At 39.9% G+C, this 20,029-nt stretch overlaps 1 protein-coding gene across 1 annotated transcript in view; it reads left to right on the top strand.

The window, feature by feature from the left end:
* The window catches only part of LOC141007694 (rho GTPase-activating protein 26-like), a 97,565-nt gene extending 77,831 nt beyond the window's left edge, over positions 1-19,734 (top strand). The window contains exons 21-24 of the mRNA XM_073480079.1: positions 13,712-13,747; positions 13,899-14,009; positions 14,985-15,076; positions 17,593-19,734. Coding sequence (XP_073336180.1) covers positions 13,712-13,747; positions 13,899-14,009; positions 14,985-15,076; positions 17,593-17,681 — 328 coding nt within the window. The 3' untranslated portion in view covers positions 17,682-19,734. The remainder of the gene's footprint in view (positions 1-13,711; positions 13,748-13,898; positions 14,010-14,984; positions 15,077-17,592) is intronic.
* The last annotated feature ends 295 nt before the right edge of the window (positions 19,735-20,029 follow it).

Genomic DNA, 20,029 nt, shown 5'->3' with positions numbered 1-20,029 from the left:
ACTCCAAATTATAAGGAGAAACAGAATCAGCATGTAAAAAATCATTTTTTTTTTCAAGGAAATCGTTGAATAAACAATAAACGACGAGCCTTACTTGTTTAATAAGTTAATTAGTTTATCCTTTATTAGTCAGGAAGATCCCATTATGTTACAAGATCTTCAGGGAGTCCTGGTCAAGAGGGCAAATGTAAAGATAAAAAAGAGAATTATGTCAGAGAAATGTCGAGAAAAGCAAAATAAATAAAAGCTCTACAGCTCAACAGTGTTTGTGAGTGCGGGGCAGAGAGTTTGCACCCAGTTGTTTGCACAAAGAGGCACACGAGTGCAAATATTCAATTCAGATGCACACACAAACACATGGATTCAAGAATGTACACATCCACTTGTTTTCATGCACAAAGAAATTCACAGGCGCAGGAATGCATGAGCACATATGGACACATGTTGTCACACACACACACACACACACACACACACACACACACACACACACACACACACACACACACACACACACACACATATGTATATGTGGCAGCTGAGAGCTTAAAGAAATAGTCTTGTGACTGACGGGTTGTCGGTTTAAATCCCAAAAGTGTCCAGGCTGGACCATGTGTACAAAAGGAATTGACCTCCAACTACCCCAACAAGGGAAGATTGTGTGTTTTTCCCCTGGATGAGGGAAATGTTAAATCAAAACAAGTACTCAAGATCCCATTCTCATGCATGCACACATAAAAATATCATGTAGCAGTTTCATAATCTAGTTTAATAAGTTTTGAATATAATCAAACTATAAAAAGTACCTGCCGTGTATATCTTGGATGTTTCTCACATAGTCTCCCAACCTCTCCGGCTGTCTCGGTGTCTGAGCAGCAGTTTACACAACTGAAATCTAAAGACTTAACTTAAACAAAAATATTTGTGCAGGTCTGAACCAGCCCCTCTCCCTGTGAGAAGTACTGTATATCTTCATATAAACACTGGACAAGCCCATCCTGAGGTTATTAACAGACGCCTGCATATGGAATTCACAGCGACATGAGGCTGAGCACACACAGACATAATGTACACACGCGCACTCTCGGTGTCTTCATTTTCCTGTCAGTCATCATCTGTTCCATCACGTCTTCTCTACAAGCCACTTTGGTGTTGACATACTCATTGTTAGACCAAAGAGAAGACACACACGACCAATCATCTTATTACTGACACAACGGTGAAAGAGCACCAAGTCGATTGCACGTCACTGCTGATTATTTTACCCCCTCTGTCTTCCCACTGCCACTGCCATTTCATCTCCTTTGCTCTCTCAATCTCCTTCATCTTCACCCTTCTAATCTCCCACTCACAGATAGCTGTTGTGAGAGTTCTGTGTCACTGTTACAGTTCTTTACGGTGGTAGCAACTGTGGAGATCCGGACTGGGGAAAAAGGAAAGCCAAAATGTAAAAAAATAAATGATGAAATAGTGGCGAAATTCTGTCCATGCAGCAAGTTCCTTCAACTTGACGAGACATTTTGTATTTAGTCGACTCTGATAAGTGTTAAAAGGTTTGAATTAAGTGGAAAGATCAAATTACTTCAAGTCAGACTTGCTTCAGCACAGTAATAAGTAATAATATACCCCGAATATTAGCATATAATTATTACTTTGATATTTTTGCATTCTTAATTGCAAAAAGAAGACCAAGGAACAAGAAATTAACACCAATTTATGTGCAAACTAATTGCAGCTTTGTGGGGGGAAAAAGGTAATTGGCGTAGTTCAACAGTATGCACCCAGCGTAATGTACTGCCCGAATGTTAGCTAGCTAGCTTTAGCAACATTAACATTTGCTGACTAATGTTACCAACGTTAGGTGACACTTTGCTAAGGCTAGCTGCTAGGTAGCTGTTGTTGCTAACATTTTGGCGTTAGCAAGTGCACAAACTGGCAACCACTTGACTTGGACAACAGTGGTGTTGTAACGTGAATGCAGTGGAAGGGGGGAGATGGAATGCAACATTTAGCCCTTAAAGGTAACAGTACAAGACTTCACCCAATCTAATGTAGCTTGTTTTGACAGTAAATTACACAACTGTGACATTTCCTGACTAATTGAGGCATATAAGACATGTTTGTGATAAATAATAATGCTCACATATTACTTAAGTTTTTCTTTCAATATGTAAATGGTGTGAATATTGTGTAGTAAGATCTGAAGGTTATACTTGTCGAATGGTAGTCCTGAGTCTGTTGTAAATAGTAAATGGACTGTATTTATTTTGCATTTTTCTAGTCTTAGCAACCACTCAAAGCGCTTTACAACACAAGTCAGCATTTACGCACACGTATTGATGCACTATTGGCAGAAACTACAGTTTGGCAAATTTTGATTCAATATCTTGCCCAAGGACACTTCGACATGTAGACTACAGGAATCGAGCCACCGACTCTCTGATTGGCGGATGACCACTTTGCCTCCTGAGCCTCAGCCGCCCCGTCTCGGTATATGATTGTTCCCCTGCAGAAATCATATTATCTTCTATTTTGTGTTTGAAGACTTCAGACTGACAAGACGATCACATGACACGATGAAGGACCACAGACCACAACTGTACACTTACACGCACTTATATTGTGAACCCACACGCAATTACCGTGTAGAAGAACAGTCGTGACTTTGTTTCTGCCTCTGAACGAGCCCTGCAATCACACGGTGAAATGAAAAACCTGCGTTTAACTGCTGTTTTTTGCGGCTGCCTCTAACGTGTAGTATAAATCTATAAAGCTGTGCTTCACAAAGTGGAAAGTCTGAACTATTATTGTCGTGTTTTTATTATACTTATAGTTAGGATATATATATATATATATATATATAAATATATACCTTTTTTTGCATTTTGTAAACCGAGGCCAGGGTCTATTTCAAGTTGTTATGCAAAGATAGAAGAGATATGTCATCCATAAATATGAAGGGCCTGAAAGAGATAGTCAAGAGCACTGAGAGATGAAGGGAAACAGAAAATCGTTGTTTTTTTTTTTTTTTTGGATGGTTTTCCGATTATGAGTCACATTAAAGAGGCATTAAACGTCTGAGGTGAACAACCTGTTTGACATGATACTGCCAAATGGTGCATTAAAATGACATGTTCACAAGCTTCTACCCTTATTTTCTGCCTTGTATGGATCCAGTCCTGTCGAGTGTTTCATACATTTGGCACTTTAATGTACGTGTTGTACGTATATATGCATGTGTGAGAGGTGAAATAGATTTGCCTTCATTAACTCAGCTCCAGCCAATTTAGTCGCTAAAGCATCTTGCACTTTGTCAGACGGAAAGCCTAACGCTCCTTGCACATGGGTAATGGCTACATTTTATTTCCCTGCACGGAAGAAGAGAATTGTTTGGTCAAAAGTGTACCAGAATAACCAGATAGCATACAAACAGCTTTTTCCTCCAGATTAAAACACATAATATGTAATTTATTACCTATGACTAGTCACGCCGACTTCCTTCCTCACTCTGACTGTTTTATAAGCTATGACGACAGACGACCAAATTAAACAAACTGTTACCTTGAGAGTAAAATGACGGATTTCTCTGGGTTTGAACATTGTTGGAAACATTTGGGATTGTGTAACTAAACAACTCAACGACATATATAACAAAGGTCTAATTGTTTTTAGATATTTTAATCCAGAAATGTTACATAATATATCTTTAAACATATAGCTGTTGAGACTCAACAACTAAGCAAAAAGAAAAAAAAAACACACCATGCTGAATTGAATGAAGTGGGAATCTCAAAGGAGCTGCCAAGGCCAAGAAAGATATGGTTAGACTCTTAGACTCTGCCAGGTTATCCTTTTTAAAGCAACCGGTCCAAATTTCAGGGAAATGTGTGCGTGTCGTCTTGCTCAGACTCAAATGTAAGGATGCAAATCCGTGATAATAATTTCAATCTTTGTGTGTTTTCAGTACAGAGTTAAGTCTAGCCTATGGTGACGCCAAGAAAGAGTAATGAAATCAATCAAACTTGAAAGCAAAGATAAATAACATTAAATTCCTCTTGGAAGTACTAACAGAATTAGTTCAAATGCTGGTTGATGTGATAAGCCACTTTCATATAAACACGTGTTTTGTTACTTATTCTTCGCTGTTTGATCCTGTAGGTAATGACAACAATGAAAATTATGTGATAACATTTCAAATAATTTCTTTATTGAAAAACAAAACAAAAAACATATGTCATCAAAAATGTTCACAAAGAAAACAACCTTTACCTAGAGTGCATTTCTAATTATGTTAACATGTTGTTGCCAGGATACTCTTGACACGGACGGCAATAGCAAACCTCCTGTTTATATATTATATAAATATTATTGTATATATATATATATATATATATATTATATTTTCTGTTAGAAAAGAATTTGCATGGCCATGTTGTCCTTGAAATCTGTAACTAAAGGATGAATACAGGATAGAGGACAGAATCATTTAGCATTTTATTGAATGAGATTATGTGTGGCTCTTTGAATCGCTGCACGTTATGTAGCTCCATCGAAATTGCCCTTTAAAATCAAGCAAACACAGGGTTAAGCAGGATAAAAGAAGCGACGTTCTGGGCTTCTGAAAGCTCTCTCTGATCTACATTCACTCTCAGGTCAGGAGGCAGTCTAGACCCGCCGGTCACAGATTATAGCAAACGGATTTAACTTTATGTGAGCATGTTTGAAGACGTGCTCCTGCAAACACATACTCTCTGTCATAACAGATGAGATTTTGTTTGACAAAAACCTCCATTCTCCTGTGCAGCAGTGAAACCTGATGAGACAATTATGACGTACCAGCCATAAATAGTCATACAACTTGGCCAAGGGCGCAGTATGAGTTTTCTAAAAATATAGAGCCTAAACATCAGTTCAAGGTTCATTTGTTTATCATTCTACAACACAGGGTTGCACAACAAAATGCAAGTTGGAGGCCCAAAATTATGTTTATAATGGAGTTAAAGTGTAGGAAGTGTAGACTTTTGTATACATAATTATGTTTTCATTAGTGTATAATCACCTGAAACTATGAATTTTTGTGAATTTGTTACTTTGGAATGAGCTCTTTACATCTAAATAGGGAACAGGTCCTCTTCTACGCAGCACCAGCATGTTTCTACACTAGCCCAGAACAGACAAACCAAACACTGACGCTAGAAAGGAGAGGGTGAGACGAGGTGTATTCAGTTGGTTGCAATATGCAATCACACCACTTGATGCTACAAAAAATAAAGTTTTCTTTTTTTAATGTAACTTAGGTTTTATTAGATCTTTTAAGTATAGAAAAAAACAACAGCACAGTATTATAACATCATTTCCACCATACCATTCTCAAATATAAGTTTAATTGAGGTAGGGAGCCTTTTTTTTGGGTTATTTAGATGATTAGAAACCATACGTCGGTTCTCAATAAGGCTTTTATACAGTTGATAGACTGAAACATTAACTATAATGAAATTAGGGTATGACATTTCAAAGACACATGGTCCAACGAGACAATATGGAGTTTCATTGTGGGTAGTGTAGTATCCAGTGTTTTTGGAGCTTCGCTTATATGAGGAATTAGATGTCAGGATATCTCTTTTGCTTTGATTTTGGCTTTTCTCATGTCAACCTGTATCTTGCCAGTCCACCAATACACTGTAATGCAAGTGCAAATACTAAGTTCCCTTTTAAATCCCTGCGACAATGATTGATTTGCAAATTTAAGGCTCAAAGGTTCTCCTATGAACAAGTAAGCTTATCCAATAACTTACAGCTGCCAACATCAACATCACATTTATTAAAGTCCATTTACAACATAAAATGCTACATTTTTAACAATCAGCAAAGAGAGTCATTGGATCCCAGCCCAGACCGTGTTTTCTCAAACTCCCAAGGGCCAGGCGTCCTGAATATCCAAGAAAAGCCAGGCTGCACCCTCATCACAGGCAAGAGAGAGGTACAAAGGTCAGGGGTTAACAGCTGGGCCTTCAGAAGCCCTGCATTCCCCTGAGGCGGATGTTATTTTCAGTTCTAGTACTCTGACTACTGTGCGTGGTTTGTTTTTCAGGTGAGAAATGCCTGGATGTTTCCTCACACCTATTTCAAAATATTTCTTTAAAGCTTTCTCAGAAACAAATCACACCCCCACAACTCTTTCTCTTAATGCCGAAACGTAAAAGTGAGAAGTTTACCGTCTGACCTCTGCAACACACTGTCGACTCGCACATGTGATTAATACGACTGCTGACCCTGTGGACTTGGCTTCGAATCTGATGTACGTACTAAGGTGAAAGTATAAATGGCAAAACGTCTCTTTCTGTCTTTCCTGTGCTCCTCAGAGAAAGTCGTGAATTTTTATTTATATCTCTGCTCTGTTTGGCATTTGAGAGAAAAGCAGTGAAAGTTAGAAAAAAATTGAAGAGCAAGAAATGGATGGAGCAAGATTAGAGATAAAGAGATAAAAGAGAGATGTAAACTTGATAAAAGATAAAAGACATGCGATGCGTTTTCTAGGAAACCTGTCAAAGAAATATTTCTTCCTGCAATATATCACCCAATTATGCACACACACACACACACACACACACACACACACACACACACACACAGACATGCGGTGGCAGTAACCCAGTTACATGTGTCTGCCTCTACTGCTTTTTCCCCTTTTTTTATGCCTTCAGCGTAACACTCACTGTCACGCTCTTAGATCTTCCAATAATTACAGTGAGCACTGGCAGTCGCTCATGAAAGATTCAACTCAAGTTTTCAATTGTGTTTCAAAGCTGCAACCCGATAACACTGTATATTTTTAATGTTGAAGTTCCTGGTAGACTTCCTCTCTGTGGCATTTTCAGTTCGCTGCCTTCTTCACCAGCAAACTCTCCCGTCTTCACTGCTGTTAATTTAATCGATGACATATGAGCTGAACAGCACCTCAGGCCATACAGTCATGAGTGTGGTTGCGTGATGCAACTTGATATGTTTGGATGATTATGAGCGTTGCAGTGATGAAATCACATCAGCAGTCAAAATAATAGTTTGTAAGCAGGGAAAAATATCAACAAGTTAGTTATGTTAAGCTTTTAGATAACAACACAACAGGGTGCTTTTATTGTGAAAAATGTATGGGAAATTAAACGTATTTATTACTGAATTAGTTTATTCTTGATTGCAGCTATTCTTCAATAATACCGCAGGGAGAAGGAATATTTACAGCCTCTCTTTTGACCACCAGCTAGTTTTTAACGACTCAAAAACAAGTGCTGAGGTGGAAAAACAGCCTATTGAAAGAGCAAAATGCATGAAACTACATACACTTGTAGAATCTCGAGGTTTAGGGCTTTAAAAACTGATCTAAACTATAAATTGCTGGATTTGACATCTCATTGACTATATGATGTGTCAATCATCCGGAGGCTTGCATGTAATTGGCTCAGTAGAGAGGAGAAAGAGACGACAGTAGGTTGCTTGTCTACACTATCACTCATTGGCTGTTGTAGGCTCTAGAGCAGGCATAGATGACCATATGTGCTCAAATGAGCTGTCAAAAAAAGGCTGCCATGTCAGGATCTAGCTGATGCAAAGGGATGATGGTGTCTGCTGTGAAATGAGAGAGCCTTTCTTTACAGATGTAATAATGGAATACTGTGTTTTGGACTAAACATGTTACTGATGTGAATCTACTTGACATTTGGGAGTGCAAGGACACAGTAGCCCTGTTGTGGAGATGCAAATACCAAGTTATCACGTGTGCATGGAAAAGCCCTAATGGAAAATGTAGGGCTCAATGACACCTCTGTGACAACAGCAGCATCTGAAATTTATGATGCTCATTATTGAAATATTCCTGACAGCTTTTTACACCCTTGTGTTTTTTCTGTAGTCTGAACTTGACATTTGCGGGCCATGCAGATTTACGTTGTAAATGGCCCTTAAGTAGAAGACGATACATTCCTACTTAAGGGATCTTCCCAAGGTTAACCAAGTCTCGGACATCTGATGTACACACTAAGGTGAAAGTATAAATGGCAAAATGTCTCTTTCTGTCTTTCTTGTGCTCCTCAGGGAAAGTCATGAATTTTTATCTTTTTCCCCCGCTCTGTTTGGCATTTGAGAGAAAAGCGAAGAGCAAGAAATGGATGGAGCAAGATTAGAGATAAAGAGAGAAAAAAGAGATAAAGAGACACCCACAGATAAAAGACATGCAACCAGTGAGAAGCTGCTCCATTGTGACTAAAATGTTTTCTAGGAAACCTATCAAAGAAATATTTTCTTCTGCAATATATGCACACAATCACACACACAGAGACATGCGGTGGCAGTAACATAGTTACATATGTCTGCCTCTACTGCTTTTACCCCTTTATGTTTCCCTGTTTTTATCCTTCCCCTTTTTTCAAGCCTTCAGCGTAACACTCGCTGTCACGCTTTTAGATCTTCTGATAATTACAGTGAGCACTGTCAGTCGCTCATGAAAGATTCAACTCAAGTTTAAGACAAGAAGATTCGAGTAAATACAGACACACGCTCATCATTTTGGTGGCAAACATATTGTATACTTTGATTTGGGATTGAGCCTTGATCAGCATTTTTACAGCCTTGAAGACAACAGATACCTTGTCTTTAAATTTTAGGTGCATGCTGTCATCAAAGGCAGCTTTCACATGGGTCTTTGTGAATTTATGGCCTGTCAGGTGCAGGAGGGAGAGACAAGACATCAGTTTAATTAAATCAGCTGTCAAACGTGCTGTGCGTGTAATGGGGTGACTACTTTCAGCTGCAAACAAGATGGTTCACTTTGTAACCTGTCATATTTATCTTTTTTTTGTGTAGTATGCCGACAAATGTGAAGTCTTATCAGAGAAAGAGCAAAATTCATTCTTTCTCTCAAGCAGAGGGGAGAAAATGCTATTGACTTATGTCCTCAATCAAAGTTTCTTGATTGTCAGCTGGAAATCGTTCCTCCTCGTCTCTTCCAGTAGCTCTGCTGGAGGGAGGAGGGAAGAAGAATGGGTTAGAAGGGGGCCAGATAGCACGGAAAGAAATTGAAACAGAGAAAGCAGATGAGAGGGAGCGCATTGACAGACAGTGAGTGACAAATGGAGATAGAAGGTGGATTGTTGAGGCAGTCACTCAAGCTGACAGTTTAATAAATAAATTAGGAACAGATCCAGAACAGAACTTTCTGCTGAATTCTCTTTAAGTTGTCTAAAAGTCTAAAATTCCATTGAATTTTTAGTTACATTTTGTACGTTTAAATGTTAAAGCTACGTTGGAAAATTGTTCTGAATATGCTGAAATTGGGCTTGTTTGTTCAGTTTTATTTGTACTGAACAGTATGTATCATCCTGTTAGTTATTTGTACTGCAGCACATGTGACAATATTCAAATATTTCAGGGGCAAAAATAAATAACCAAATAATCTAAAACGGGTCAGTTTCAAGGCAATCTTGGAACCCATCAGCAATTGTCTGACAGCAATATCCAGAGTATATCCAGGTGAAGATTTCCTCTTCTGGTCATTGTTTACAGTTTGATTAGTGACTAGTGACGACATCTACGGCCGGATTGTTTCACAAGTAGTCAGTATATTGTAAGAAAATATAAATCATCGACAGACAATAGCCACTGGGTTCAGAGATTGCTTTTGGGCCAATGTGTTTTGCCTCTTTTGTTCTCCATTTGAATTGTTATCCTGCATGCAACCAAAGCCTGCTCAAACATGATTGGTCAATACTACTCAAACTCCAAACAGAGTTTTATAATGGAAACAAATTTAACAAATTTAACCGAGTTCCTTGGGTTCTCCTGACGTAATGTTAGTGCACTGAGCAGTAACATACTTCTTTTCATTTCCTCTCCCCACATATCACAAACAACAACAACTTTGCCCTACAGCAACTCTGAGGGGACACGCCTCTTAATTGTGCTCTCTGGTGGGAAGCCTTTTGAATCACGATGTTACGACGGTCAGGGATTAGTAGTCTCTATGGCTGTCAGTCATCGGCCTTGGATGATGGCATGGTTCATCTGCCCAACCCTATTATCTACTGGAGTGCATCGTTGGCATCGGCAGATGGACTTAAAACATGTGCACAAACGTTCATTTTTTACGTCTGCTCTTAATGCTATAGAATGAGTGACAGCAGTGACAGTAGTCAGTGAAGCAGATGCTTGTTCCTACATAGAGACAGACCGTGAATAGTCCAAAGCTCGCCTTAGGATATAGCAGTGTCACTATGGCAACCATATTTCACGTCATCAAAAGGGGAAAATCTATGTTTAAAGAAAACATGCCTTGTTCTGAATGGTTTGATTTCATGTGCAGCGTAGTGGTTAAGAGAAAAAAGCAGTAATGCCCTGACCCACCTACAGTACATGCTGTAGAAGAACGGTGAATATGCAGTGAACTGTCTGACACTGGTAGATGTGAAGTCATATCCTGCCTTCATATCATGCACATTTGTTTTCAAATGATACATCGTAAAGCTGCTCTAATCAATGTTTGTTTTTAACATTGGATGAAATTACTGTGTATACACACCCACAGAGAGTTATCAGCCAACTCGCTGCAGTTCAGACCTTTTTAGCATCTTTCAGCTTGTTTTGGTTTGACAGCCTGCAGCTTCACGACTTCTCTACAGACAAATGTAGCAGCTAGCTAGATAGCAAGACATTTTTTCTCAAGAGATGGTGGAGATCTAACTATAACTAAAAGTGGGAGAGCCTACTGCATTCACATTCAACAGTAGCAGGCCAGAAACACTCCAAACGACAGGTAGTGTTTCCCTGCGTCTGCTGGAAAACCTAACTTTTCAGCCTCCCCAAATTTTACCATATGTTTTTTTTTAATTTAAAAAGAAAGACATAATCAAAACATAAAACATTCAAACCAAGACATCATGGGCCATATTTAGAAAGCATACTCACTGGAAACATCACGAACTGGCATGGTTCATGCCTGGCCCAGGACAGGAAGGTTCTACAGCGGGTGATTAAAACCGCCCAGAACATTACTGGTACCCATTTACAGAGCATCGGTGACGTGAGATGAAGTGAGAAGTGAGATGTTTGGATAGAGCCCAAAGGATACTAAAAGACAACACCCAACCCAGCTACAGTCTGTTCACACTGCTGCCATCTGGCAAAAGATACAGAAGTATCTGCTGCTGTACCACCAGACTACTGAGTAGCTTCATTCCTGAGGCTGTGAATAGATGAAACCTTCATTTCATTTTAAACACTGTTTAAATAATGACAAATAAATCTACCTTGTACCTTGTCTCCAACGCAGAGGCATAGAAAGACTGTGTTTGCTCTCAAAATTAAATCTGACACGTTTGATATGTTTGGGAACCGACTAGAATTTATATGAAGATTGAAATGGTTTGAAACCCATGTGGCTTTAGCAGTGTTAGTCAGATCTAGTCAAACTCAAAGTCTTTGACCACCTTCAAAAGTAAAAATGTACTACATAATAATACAGACATAATACTGTTTTAGCAGATTTAGCTCCGTTCACACCATTTAACTAAATTCTTTCAACAGCATGTCAGTGATTATAGAAGCTGTCTCAGTGGTATTAAGTGTATTTTAATTGCTGGTGAAGAAACTGGGAGAAACGGGCTCAAGGAGCAGTTTTGAAGCCTTCAGACAATCGACACTGAACATTAAGCCAAACCATGCCTGCATAATCCAGCCTTTTAAGGCCTTTTCAGCATTATTACGATTCATAATGGGCAGAGCAGTGAAATAATGGGGAAGCAGAAAACCTCTTTGCCTGAGACACATGTTGTCAGTCACGATGCACAACAGCCTGGCTGAGTTTTGTCAGTGCTGCTGCGTGAATGGAAGGTGGTGGGCGTTCTGTCTTCTGGCCTTGTGCATGACGGATATATGTTTTCTTTTTGTGGTGGCTGCATAATGATCTACGTATATATCAGGCACTTAAAATATTATTTCAAAGCTTGTTGCAAAACCTGCCCTTGCCTTTATGTAATTTGATTGACTATGAATACATTTTCTTTGCTTTATTACACCTCGCGTTGTTTCCTCACTTCAATATTCAACATGCCTCGCTGTTGGTCTCTCACCGTCTCTCATTCTAGACCATCATTTATCCTTAAGGGCAGCCTGTGATGGATGTCTGTCATTTCTGAGAGAGAAACTGAGACTTGAATGATGAACATGGTCACCGTGTGTGCATGTGTGTGTGTGTTTGGCTGTTGACAGTGTCAATATACCAGCATCTTGAAGCAAGAGATTAGATGGTTGGGATGACAAATGGATTGATGAAGGCACACAGCTTGGTCAGACAGAAGGCTGAATTATATTTTACAGCATCGTGTGGGCTGACCATTTAGAAATTGGATTAGATCCCTGTGGATACACACTCGACCTTGGAAAGCTTGGAAAGAGTCCCACTAAGAGTAGATAAATGAATCAAATCTTAATATTAATTTTGAGTGCAGCCATGTTGGTCTTATTGATGTTGATGTCACACAATGTCCCCAGGGTTTATCTTAATATTACCGGGGTGTTTTTCCTAGAACATCAAAATTAACGTAGCTCAAATACCATGATTGCACCTGAGCAGAAAGCAACAAAGACCGCATTTTGGGCGAAATGTTGCGGCTAAACGCATTATGCACAGGACTGTGTTCCCTTTTGAACACATTGTTGTACAGTTGACTTTATTTTTACACCAAGTTCACTTAGACTTTTCCTTTTTTGTTTCTGTAATTTGTCACAGTTTGGTTTGGTTTAGGCAACAAAAATACTTAAGGTAAGGTTTAGGAAAGATGGTTTGGGTGAAAATAGACCCTTTCACAACCCCAATCCAGAGCTAGGGTCAGTGCGTGACGGGTTAGGGTTACTGGGTCGCCAAGCTATGACTTCATAAAAGCGTGATGGGTCAGTTGCAATGACAATGCGAAATTGGAATATCTGATGGTGCCTGTTCCCCATGGATCTTACTATTAAACTGGAGATGGTGCCCCATTCATTCCTTTGAAAGCTGCTCAGCGGCCCATGAACCCTGAAAAGGGCAACTTCTTTGATATAAAAATACTGGGATCTTCCATGTTGTGGGGCCCATAGAGAGTGTGCACTAGAAACTTCCCCCAACCGAGCTGGCTAACCTCTGGTTTAGCGCCCAGCTAACTTGAATAGCGATAAAATGATTTAGTCTTGCAGCTCTTCTGGACTTCATCTCTGGGCTCATTCATTGAGACCTATTAGGGAGTCAATTTCTCCTTTAGTTAATTGATTTGGTTCTTATCTTAACACATTTTTTGGTCAGCAAGCTTAGAGGTCTTCTCTGCAGACTTGTCATTGCTCTTTGTGTGCTAGAAGCTAATGCAGGAAGACCATAGTCGGAAGGTGTAACCCCTCAATAACATGATCTTTCTTGAGACATAATTTCTAAATTATATCATGTTCAGAAACATTTTAGTACTTAAAGGCAGTGAAGGTGATTCTGTTGAAAGACGGTTGATTGAGTCTCATTTCAGGGTGGTTTACGACTTCGGGCTAAATACCAACCCAAAGCATCGGCATATGACGACCTGGGAATGAGAGTCGACTATCTTTCACCAGAATCGCCTGCCCCACCTTTAACCTTCTGGCTCATTGATTACTCACGGATTACTTCATCTTGTTTTTGTTTTTTTCCATCTTGTGTTTCCAGGCTGAACCCGAAGAGTCGTAGCAGCATACCAACCAGGTACGAAAAATGTCTTTAACTAAAGAATGTCACACTGGTCACAGCTGATAATGTCCAGAACTGTATGCATATGGAAATGATCGTTTCTCTAAAACTTGTATGACACTGCAAATGCTGTAAATTGCGCATTTTGTGTGTATGTGCCCATCAGTGCAACGTCTCCAAGCCCCACCTCGCCACGTTCCCCCTCCTGGCCGATGTTCTCAGCACCCTCGAGTCCGCAACCGATATCCTCTGCCTCCAGTGACTCATCCCCAATCAGGTTGGTTCACATTGCTGTCTCATAATTTAACCGCAGCTCGTCACTAATCACAGGGAAGCGTCAAGAGAGTGTTGTTCTGGGAAACTGCAGGTGATGCAGTAAAGAGGGGAAAGAAAGAAACGCTGTATTAGTCTTCCATACAAGGCGTTTGACTTCTGGAGGTGTTGGAGTACCTGGAGATTTCATTCAAGCATGCATTAAGTACAATCCAGTGAATTATTTTATTGCTGTTAGCAATATGCTAATATGCTCTTATTTGCGCAAGTAGCTCCTTGAAGTACATTGTTACTCATGCCTGAACTATTGAAGGTATTTCAAGATAAAAACAGCTTTTTACTGTGAGTGCAAGGAGCCTCCAGTGGACCGTGACCGCTGACATTTCCAATGAAAGGAGGGAATATAAAAGCTAATATAGCATCTGTAATCAATGATGCACTCTCAACTATTTTTACACAGGCAGTGGTCATTTAAATGGCAGTCATTTCTTATCTAAATTGGAATAAAAATGCACCTCAGCTCAACCTTGGCAGACTTACAGAGTCTGTCACTATATAACAAGGCTTCCAGTTTCAAGTTTCAAATGTCCTGTTGTGTCTTCCAAGATTTGTACCCATCAAAACCTCAACCAGATTCTGTGGCTGGTCCTGCTTCTGTATGAGCAACAGGAATACAGAAAATGTTCTGTAACAGAGGAAAAATAGTAGCTCTTTAAATTTGAAAAATGTGGGTTATAAAAGATAACTTCTGTAAAGTTTGACTCATGCTTGAAATAATCCATCATTTGCAAATATAGCCGCTTGGTACTTATGAAACAGCTTGCATAATGTAATGACCTGTCTGTGATTTGCGTAGCTTAAGGAGTCACTTTAGGTCTCGTCGTCGTACCTAAATGAAGCATGGTTTCAAATCAAAAGCTGTCTGTTTTTCTTCCTGAATCAACCTACTGCCTCACCGTCACTCTCTTCTTGTCTGCAGTATTGTGGGCAGGAAGGCTCGGGCGCTGTATGCCTGCAAGGCAGAGCATGACTCGGAGCTGTCCTTCATCGCCGGGACCATCTTTGAGAACGGTGAGTCAGGCTCTGAACTTGCCAGCAGAGAGGAAAAGGGAAAGAATGTGGGTTGGTGTTTGTCGAGAAACAAACAATTACTGTCGAAAGGGAAAGTCGGCTTTGGGAGGTTGCTGGACTTAAGTAAGCCTTGTCGTTGGATTTCATCTTTGGGGTAGGAAATATGTTGTTGAGGGATTTTGCCCCAAAAATGATGGCACCATTTTTTGTCAAGAAATTAAATGGTCTCCATACCATTTCTCCCTTTCAGTAAGGTCTGGTGATCATGGTCGAGGAAGGAGAAAAGGGCGCTGGAGTTGTATGAAGATACTTTCCTCCTTGCAGTAAATTACTGCCTGAATCCATAGGGAAAATAATATATTATTCCGTTTGTTAAGTGTATTTTTATCCAGCACCTGGCTGTAAGATAAGCTTGGATGTGCACTTGCTCTTATTGCACACTTCTCAAGAGAATATTAGAGGCTGGCAAGCAGACTAGAGTGTAACAGACGCAGTCAAGTGCAAGGAATTACTTTTGCAAGCAGCCAAGAACGTAATAACTTTCAGATCTGAACTTTTTCTTTTCGTTCTGCCTCTCTGCAACACAGGTCCTCTCCAGCCTGACTTCAGTCCCTCTATCCTCAAGCTCCAAAACTTTAAATCACTTTTTTTTGCTTAACTCTCCTAATGAGAGCTAGGTTTGCACATATTTAGAGATAATAAAACTACTTATGCAGTACTTACGTTGCTTCACTTGTTATCAGACAGAATAACAGTGGAACTGTGCAGTGATATTGCTACGTTGTAAATCCCTGTTGGCAAACGGACACTCAGGATTGGGAGGGATTCACTTTTTTGGTCATGGCAGTTGACACATGGTCCTTCAGACCCCGAGACCCTAAATAGAGTTAGCTGTGTTAAGACTATTGCGTGTTATGTAACGCCGCGCAGTGTCATCGGAGCCCTTTGGGCCAAAATGTGACCTTGGGGACATGTAATCCCGACAGTGGTATCTCAACACCCCAGTTTGCTCATGGCTAGCCAAGGACCGAGCATCTCAGCTGTCCCTTTGGACCTCATACTACAGCCTCAAAATTTCCTTTTTGGTGGTCATAAGAATGCTGTTTCAATACGATCTCTGAACCTTTTTTAACATTTGTTTAAATCAGGCAGATCCATGACAATCAAGGACAGACTTGTTCACATTTGGTTCCTGTCTTTGATGATATGGTCTGCATGGTCTGCAGAATTTCTGATTTAGATTTCCTTTGAGCACAAAAATGTGGTGAACACACCATTTATTTCTGGTCAATGTTCCTTTTAACTTCCTGTGTTTAACCATATCTTGCCAATGGTCCTGTTGTTGAGTAGATCTCTAACCAGAACATCACATTATACTGCACGCAACGGGAACACGCAGTTAATTCAGTAATGTTGTTTCCTAAAAATCGCCATATCATTGTAGTTCAAAGACGTCAAGCTTCAGCTCCAGCTTCAAATTGACATCTTGCATCTGCCATGTGTTTACATCCAGTCTTCACGCCTCACATTTGATGATCCTGTGCACAAATTATTACATTTGTATTCTCAAATTACTTTGAACTTTCAATCTTCCTTTCAAGTTAAAGTCACATTATGTAGAAATTGGCATTTCGTGTGATTTGGCGCCCCTCACAGTTTTTCAGTGCAACGCGACTGTCGTAAATACAAATCCCAGGTCTGTAACAACTTGACAGACGTAATGTAGGTGCTAACTACAAACAAAACTCATAATGTCATAACAATGTTATGTCTTGAAAACTTGTATCTTGAAGTAAACAGGTATGTAACGCTGTGATCCTACCCTCTCACTGCTTCATAGCATCTTTCAGCTCCTTGTTTTGGTTTGACGGCACTAAACTTTCCTAATTCAGCCTCAACCCTCCCATCAATGCCGACTCGGTAGACAGAGAAAGTTATTGACTAGCTGGTGAAAACAGCGGAACATTTAGCAGGTAAAACCTATTAAGATGGTGGAGACCAAAAAGGAGCTAAAAGAAAAGCGAACATTGCGATTACATTAATTAAGTGGCCAGAAACGCGACTCCAAGTTAACGCTAATGTTGCTCTACATCTGCTAGGTGTGTGATTAAGCATTACCTTGCTAACATGTCGCTCATATCACATTTTTAGGGTTTTTACACTTTTTACCAAAATATCATTTCAGTAGTTAGCTAGTTTCAGTACAAAAACACCTCTGTCTGGAGTCATCTTGATATAAACGTAGTGTTTATTGCGTCTAACAATCTCTTCTATTAAATGCTAATTTATTAGCAGCTTTTGATGTGTGATGTTGCTGCCAGAGATACCTGTTCAAAATATTTAGATATGAAACACTTAGATAATGAGAAACATGTGAAATTGTTCTCAGTTATTTTTAATCTGTCTTTAAACCCCCATTCCTCCACACAGTTCACGTGTTTGTGCACATGTTTAGGCACCACATATTTATGGATTTTTTTTCTCTTCATCATAAATTCTTCTTTCTTTTTCTCCAGTTCATGCCTCCAGGGAGCCCGGTTGGCTGGAAGGGACGCTGGATGGCCGGACAGGACTAATACCAGAAAACTATGTGGAGTTTTTATAGTCCAGAAGACGACTCGAACCGGACGAGACTGGACTGGAGTTGACCAAAACTGGACTGTAGAGGACTAGATTTGACTGCACAAGACTGAACAGACTCTATTAGATCGTTTACTATACTGGACTGAACCATCGTTGTAGAGACAGCTCTTCTGTTGACCGGACTGGGAATTGAAACTGGACCAAGCAGAACCATATCTAATGGATATGACGCAGGAAACGGAGTGGACTGGGGGGGAGAACCATGTATTGCACTGGAAAAAAACAAAAAAAATCCCACTGTGGTTCTAGCTGTTATTGGATTAGTGTGGATGACTTCCCAAGATCTGGTGAAGATGATGTGGTAATGACCCTGGAATGTGTGTGTGTGTGTGTGTGTGTGTGTGTGTGTGTGTGTGTGTGTGTGTGTGTGTGTGTGTGTGTGTTGACCTGTATGAGTTGAACTTTCTGAGCTGTGAGGCTTGTGATTTTTCAGCCCTTGCTTTAATACTATGGCCTGCACTGCCACTGCTTCAGCATCTCCTTTTTTTTATCAGCCAGACAGTGAGAGATCTAGCTGCGGAGATGATTGAAATGATGACAGGGAACATTAAACAAAGCAAGTGGCCTTTAACTTTGGACTTGCTAGTTCACCTCCTCACTGTGCGCTGTCTGAATGACGGCTAATCGCATTGGGGAACCGGAGCTTTTAAAGCCAATTTAAATGATTGGGTTGTGTTGTACAGCTGTAAATGTGTTTGTGAGCACTCGCTGTGGCGGTCCGGTAATTCCCCAGGACAAGACACAACCTGGCTAATGTTGCAGAGCCCCAGTTCAGCAGCAGGAGCCCCGGGGCAGATCAGCCCAGGATGGTGTCGCCTTGAAAAACAGTTCGCCAAAAGGTCAGCGCTGGAATTATCCGTATTTATGATGCCTCTCCCTGCAGAGCCCTCATGAAAAATGTGAAAAATTTCAAACAAGCTCCACAAGCAGATCAGCGGTTTACAAAGTGGCGTAGGAGTAACATCTGATTCCTGCTGGTTAAAACAAGCCCAGCTGTGATGCCTCACTCTGCTTCCCCAGGTTAGATATTCTTTGATTGTTGGAAATAATTGGATCCACAGTGTATACAGTGTTGAGTCATATTTGCACTATTGGAAACAATTCTCATCAATCAGGATGTTGATGTTCCAAACCATCAGATTTTGAAAGACCTTATGTTGACAGCATGGATATTTTTCTCCTGGTTTTAACCATCATGCGAAGCTACCAGTGGCTTTACTGTAGATGCTTTAATCTTCAGCAGCATGCAGTGAGAAAACAACCGAAATCATTTCAAAGTCAAAGACATAGTCACCCAAGCCAAGGTCATTTTGTTTTTATGTACAGTCACAAAGACGAAGCTAACAACGTAATTATCTGAAGAGGACGGACATTTAGATTTGGATTCAGTTTAGTTTACAGCCAAGGCTATTGCTCATAAGTAAATGAAATGTTTTTCATAGGCGCTCAGACATTTGAATGAAAGTGAAATTAATTTTCAGGATTGTTCAGGTATGTGTACAAAAGCCGGTCTGCTCCGGGGCTCCAACGGGTGTCGTCATTTCATGAGTCAAAGCTGAACTTTTTTGCGTGAACCACTCGGTGAACTTCTTTGAAAAGCTTTTTTTGTTTTCTCTTTTAGGACCAGACTATTGAAAGAACATTTTATCATTTTAACAAAAAAAAAAATTAAATGGGAGAGTAGAAAAACAACTTAAATGTGAAATGAGACTACTTTGTTCATACCTGAACTTCTTATTTATGAGAGTTTCTTAAAGGCGCAATCCTGAACTGTATTCATTTTGAGGTGTTTTATCAACATTGTAAATAAATACACAGCGTTTGATAAGGTATAATTTTTTTTAAGTATGAAATTTTATATTTTGTATTTTTAGCCTACTAACTTAATTCCTTAATTCCTTCTTTGTTGCCCAGATTTTTTGTATCATTTAAGTCTATCTACAGCCTTAAATATTCCTCCAGATGTTTTGGTGAATTGACAAGATTGTGCAGAATAAAAGTGTTCAACAGCTGCAGCGGCGGTCTTTGATTCCTCTCTTTGAGTCAGTGCTCGGCCTGAATATTTATACTGTGGTTGTATTCACACATGTTGCAGTGCTTCTTTTGTATTTTAATGTGACTGCTGTGTTAAAGAAGGCACGGCAGCATCTACAACAGTGAGTTGTAGCAAAAAATGGATTAGCTTGCGGCACACCATTACAAAGTTACAGAAATTTGTGAGGTTTGCTTCAACTTCAATCGTCAACTGTCCTGTTAGTGCTCACTTTTCTTTCACTACCATATTATGCTGCACTATCCTCAAATCACAAC

Source organism: Pagrus major, chromosome 13, assembly GCF_040436345.1.
Source record: "Pagrus major chromosome 13, Pma_NU_1.0".
Lineage (NCBI taxonomy): Eukaryota > Metazoa > Chordata > Actinopteri > Spariformes > Sparidae > Pagrus > Pagrus major.
Note: the sequence above shows the minus strand (reverse complement) of the source record. Positions and strands in the feature narration are given on the sequence as shown.